At 32.9% G+C, this 4,887-nt stretch overlaps 1 protein-coding gene across 1 annotated transcript in view; it reads left to right on the top strand.

Moving 5' to 3' along the window:
* Positions 1-3,109, top strand: part of LOC117176598 (rhamnogalacturonate lyase-like) — a 103,614-nt gene extending 100,505 nt beyond the window's left edge. The window contains exon 2 of the mRNA XM_033366851.1: positions 1,485-3,109. Coding sequence (XP_033222742.1) covers positions 1,485-3,109 — 1,625 coding nt within the window. The remainder of the gene's footprint in view (positions 1-1,484) is intronic.
* The last annotated feature ends 1,778 nt before the right edge of the window (positions 3,110-4,887 follow it).

The following is a 4,887-nucleotide window of genomic DNA, read 5'->3' as shown; positions in this document are numbered from 1 at the left end:
TGAGACGTGGTTATGGCTGAAATTTTACCGCGATTTCGTTGGAAGCGGGTGCAATTTTTCAGATTAGCACCCGCTCCCGGCGAAATCCTGCGGTTGTCCTTAAGACAAATGTTTAATTATATTATTCCAGTCAATTTGATTGTGAAAGATTCTATTATTATATGTGAAACAAATAAATGGGTGATTGGTACCACATTATTTGGGGGTGGTTTTTACCCCCTTAAAACCATTTTGGTCACGTAAGAAATAATACGTGTTGCGTAGTTTATTAGTACTACAACATATGTAAGAACAAAGAAAATCGAAGGGGGACACCTAACTAGGGTTCATCATTAGAAAAACGCTATCTTCGAAATTAGAACCGCCATAATGACCTTTTTTATGTGGACGCCTACATTCTGAATTATAATTTAATTTGAACGATAGATTCTTATAGTGAAATTAATAGAATTTATTTGAATTGACTGAAATTCCACTGGCGTGGCTTAGATTCATTAAATTAGACCGAATTTACTGAGCTAAACAGCATTTAAATAAATTAAATTAAACTGAATTGGCTAAGATCCGATTGAATTGTATATAATTCACTGAATTTAACAGAATTAGAGTAAACTGAACAGAATTAATCTATATTAAATGGACCTAATCTGAATGAGATGGAATTGTCTGAGTTCAATAGGCATATTCAAGAGTATTCTTGAGCTTAATTAATAGAATTAAACTAAGTTGGTTCGAATTCAACTGCGTTACACAGATTTTAACTGAGATGAATGTAATTCAACTGAATTGGTCAAATATATTAGCTTAATTTTAGGTATTTCAACTGAGCAGAATAGAATGAAAAAGAACTCAAATGAATGAACCGTATTTACGATATTTCAAGATAATTTAAAATCATTCAATCGAAGAAAAGTATACAGGATTAAAGAAAATTTGGCAGAATTGAACTAAATCCAAATAATTCATGTCATGTAGAATTTTCAGTTTATATCGTGGATATTTTTTGTAGAGATTTCACTCAGATGGACTAAATAACTTTCGGTTTGTTGGGTTAATGCAAATAATTTTGTTTCTTGAAGTATGAAAAAACTCATTATGTTTGAAAAAAGAATGCTAAAATCTGTAATCTTTAGATGGTACGTTAGTTAAAAATAAACATATTAGGTATTATAACTCACTGAATTTTGATTTTATATATATGAAGTAAATCATTTTAAGATCTAAACTGGATTTCAAAAAACTATAATTTTCTCTAAACTTCTATGAAAGTTTTTTTTTAAATTCCGAAAGAAAAGTATTTTTTGAAATATGCTTCTGTCTTTCAAACCTGAGACTGTTTAAATCGTTTTTTCAAACTTTTAACATTGCTTTCGTTTCATTTTTGATAAAGAAGTAAAAAAATGTGTCTACTTATTTTTCTTAAATTGTTTATACTGGACATGATAAGAGACCAACATAATTCAAATTTTGTTCTATTCTTACAGTCAATGCAGCTGTTCCTGGTGTTTATGTGGAGGTTAAAGGTCTTACTGCCTTTATGAATAACGGCATAATAAAAATATTCTTCGACAAAGACGCCACTGTCAGTGCCTTATACAAAAATGGCAAAAATCTAGTGGCGAATGTAGGTGACGACAAAACTTTTTACATTGACTGGAATAACAGCAAGACATACCACTTTTTTCCCTCTACACTTACAATAATCAGAAAGTCCGTTGACCACGCTCACATTATGTATGTGCAAGACGATTCTCAATTTGCAAAGATAGAATATCACATCATAATGGAAAAAGGACTCAGTGGCATTTATTCCTATATAAGAGTCCAAAATAATAAACGCTATCCAATATCTTTTGGATTAATGCGTATTGTATATCGATTTGATCCCAAGCTTATGTACCAGATCACTAATGGTGTACAGGAGGGCATGCCACCACCTGAGTTTGAGCTAAGAAAAAAAAACGAAGTTCAGGATACAACATGGAAACTTAAAGATGGTAATATTTATTCCAAGTACGACTATGCAGGCTACATTCGAAACACATATTATCAAGGAGTTTTCGGACATGGGTATGGTGTCTGGTTGATTTCTGCCAGCCGCGAATACCACTCTGGAGGTCCTTTGAAGCAAGACCTGTTAGTCCACCATGAATCTCTGATTTTAAATTGTTTGACCGCAGCTCATTTTGGTACACCAAGTTTAGTTGCACCACCAGGATGGTCCAAATTATATGGTCCCTGGCTGCTCTATTTTAATACGGGAACGGATAGTGAGGTAAAGTATAATGCAATTTATCAGTATAAACGTGAGAAAAAAAAATGGCCCTATCAATGGATGAATGAATCAGATTATCCTCTAAAACGAGGTACACTGTCAGGCAGGATCACTGGACCTCCTCAAAGCATGGTTGTACTTTCATCTTCATTGAGAGAAAATTTTGACATGCAGACGCTTGGATATTCCTACTCTAAACAAACACGTAAAGATGGCACTTTTAAAATAGGAAAAATCAGACCTGGAATGTACAAGTTAACTGCATATCCTGTAGCAGGTTTTGGAATTGGTTATCAGTCGGAAAAAATAATAAAAATCACTGCAGGAATGAATGAAGCTTTTTTGAATTTACCGGTACCAACGACAGTGCTGTGGTCTATTGGAGAAACAAACAGACGATCAGACTCATATCGTTACTCCAATGAGAAACGTAATTATAAGTGGCATTTACTACCACCAGCGAATCTGAACTTCCAGATTGGCAAAAGCAACCCAGCTAATGACTGGTATTATGCACAAACTTATAAGGGAACGTGGAATATCATATACCAGGATATTCCAAATAAAGTAAACAGAACTTTACGCATCGGAATAGCAGCAGCGAGTACCAGTCAATCCGGATTACCGATTTTAGCAGTCAGTATGAATGAATGTCTGATTACAAAATTTCGCTATCAAAATGATCATTCTATTTATCGGGGGGCTCAGCAGAGTGGGAATTTTCATTATGCAAATGTTATAATACCTGCAAAAATGATTAAAAAAGGACGTAATATTGTAAATTTATCGCTCCATAGTGGATCGGTTATGTATGACAGTATTAATTTATCATAGGCATGATATTCTTGGATTGATTCTGAACTCTGAAGTTCAATGTTATCCAAAGATTAGGTCAAAATTATAATGCAGGGTTCCCGCAACACTGTTAGAAATGTCTTTAAGAATTGTCAAAGATGCAAAACTAAAGCTTTATTCAGCAACCGTTTTTAAATTTTACGAAAAGGGAACGAAATTTTCAAAAACGATGACTGCATGAGCTTTAAGTTTTGTTACAATTATTTAATAATCTTCAGAAACTGTAACTGAAAATTTAAGGGATTAACCATTTTTTGGATTAATAATTGAAGAGCCACACTGCATAGGGGCGTAAGTGCCAAGTTTTTTAAAATCGGTTTATTGGCTTAAACTACTTTTTTCCCCCTAACTCGTTTCCATGTAGAAGGTTTTAGTTCCATTCGGCCCGAAAGTAGGTATAGGAAAAAAAGTCAGTGCATACAGGAGTAAGTGGCACGATGCCTGCTGGCGTAAGTGCCATTCTTCATAGTATGGTGTCACCGCGGCGTCATTGAGTTTCAGAGCACGTGTCGATTCTGGTTTTTCGAAGTTTGTTCGTAAAAAATTAAGAATTCTTGGAAAGAAAAAGTTGCTGCAAAAGTTACTTTTTATATGTCAATTTTGAAGCTTTCTGGTGCGCGCCCATCTTTGACCAGGACTTTCTCGCATATGGTTACCTTTTTTAAAGTTCTCTTTCTGCGATTCAATAGAGATAAGCAATAGCTCAAAAGTGCTTTCTTATTTTTCTCCTAAATTAAACAATTATGCAGTTACGCAACTTTTTATGTGTGAAAATTGAATATTTTTGGTGCTCGTCGATCTTTGAACAGGGCTTTCTCGCACATGGTTATCTTTTTTAAAGTGCTTTTTTCGATTCAATAGAGCTAATAAAAATCTCTAAAGTACTTTCTTGCTTTTTTACAATTTTTAAAATAAAACAGTTGCGCAACTTTTCATGTATAAATTCAAAGTTTATAGGGACACGCTGTACCTTTGACAAATGGTTTTCTCGGAGAAGGATGCTTCTTTCAGGATGTTCGTTTCATGGTTCGATAAAGCCTAAAAATACCTCGAAACGTTTTTGCATTTTTTTATTTAAAATTATTTTCGTAAAAGTTAGACAGTTTTTTAGTTCTGCTGCAAAATTCGGGTTTTGGCACTTACGCCCGTATGCAGTGTGCCCTTTTATAATATAGAATATGTAGGGGAGGTTACCCTAAAGTAGATTATAATGATAAGAATGATAATACAGATGCAGCAGATTTGTACTGATAATATAAATAGTAAGAAAATATGAGTTAAGGTAATGCAGATGACTTAGTATATATCCATATTAGGATAAATGCTTTTAAACCCCTCTTATGGCTCCCAAAGAAAACCTAATAAAAAAACAAATTTTTAAGTCGTGAACTAAATGTATTCTCTAAACGTTATAATTACTCTAATCCCTTGTAATAATTGCATAATTTGTTTAAATTATTATACTTTTTTTAATAATTTATGTTTGTTAAAGCATATAGTATTATATAATTATGTTTTTGCATACATAGTCTTAAATAAATAGATTTTCAATATTTATTATTAATTTTAAAAGTTGTGAAAGAAATAACACTAGCTCCGCTGGAATCCGAACCTAGGTCTTACTGAGTTATGGTTTTGACCAGGTTTTTCTTTAAAAATCCTAATGTGATGTTAGTGTTTTTTTGTCTTCATGGTCTTAAATTATTAATTTTGTTAAAATTAATTAATGATTTTAAAAATGGTGAAAAAATGTGCCT

This window comes from Belonocnema kinseyi, chromosome 7 (genome assembly GCF_010883055.1).
Source record: "Belonocnema kinseyi isolate 2016_QV_RU_SX_M_011 chromosome 7, B_treatae_v1, whole genome shotgun sequence".
In the NCBI taxonomy this organism is placed as follows: Eukaryota; Metazoa; Arthropoda; class Insecta; order Hymenoptera; family Cynipidae; genus Belonocnema; species Belonocnema kinseyi.
This window is presented reverse-complemented; position numbering and strand designations above follow the sequence as displayed.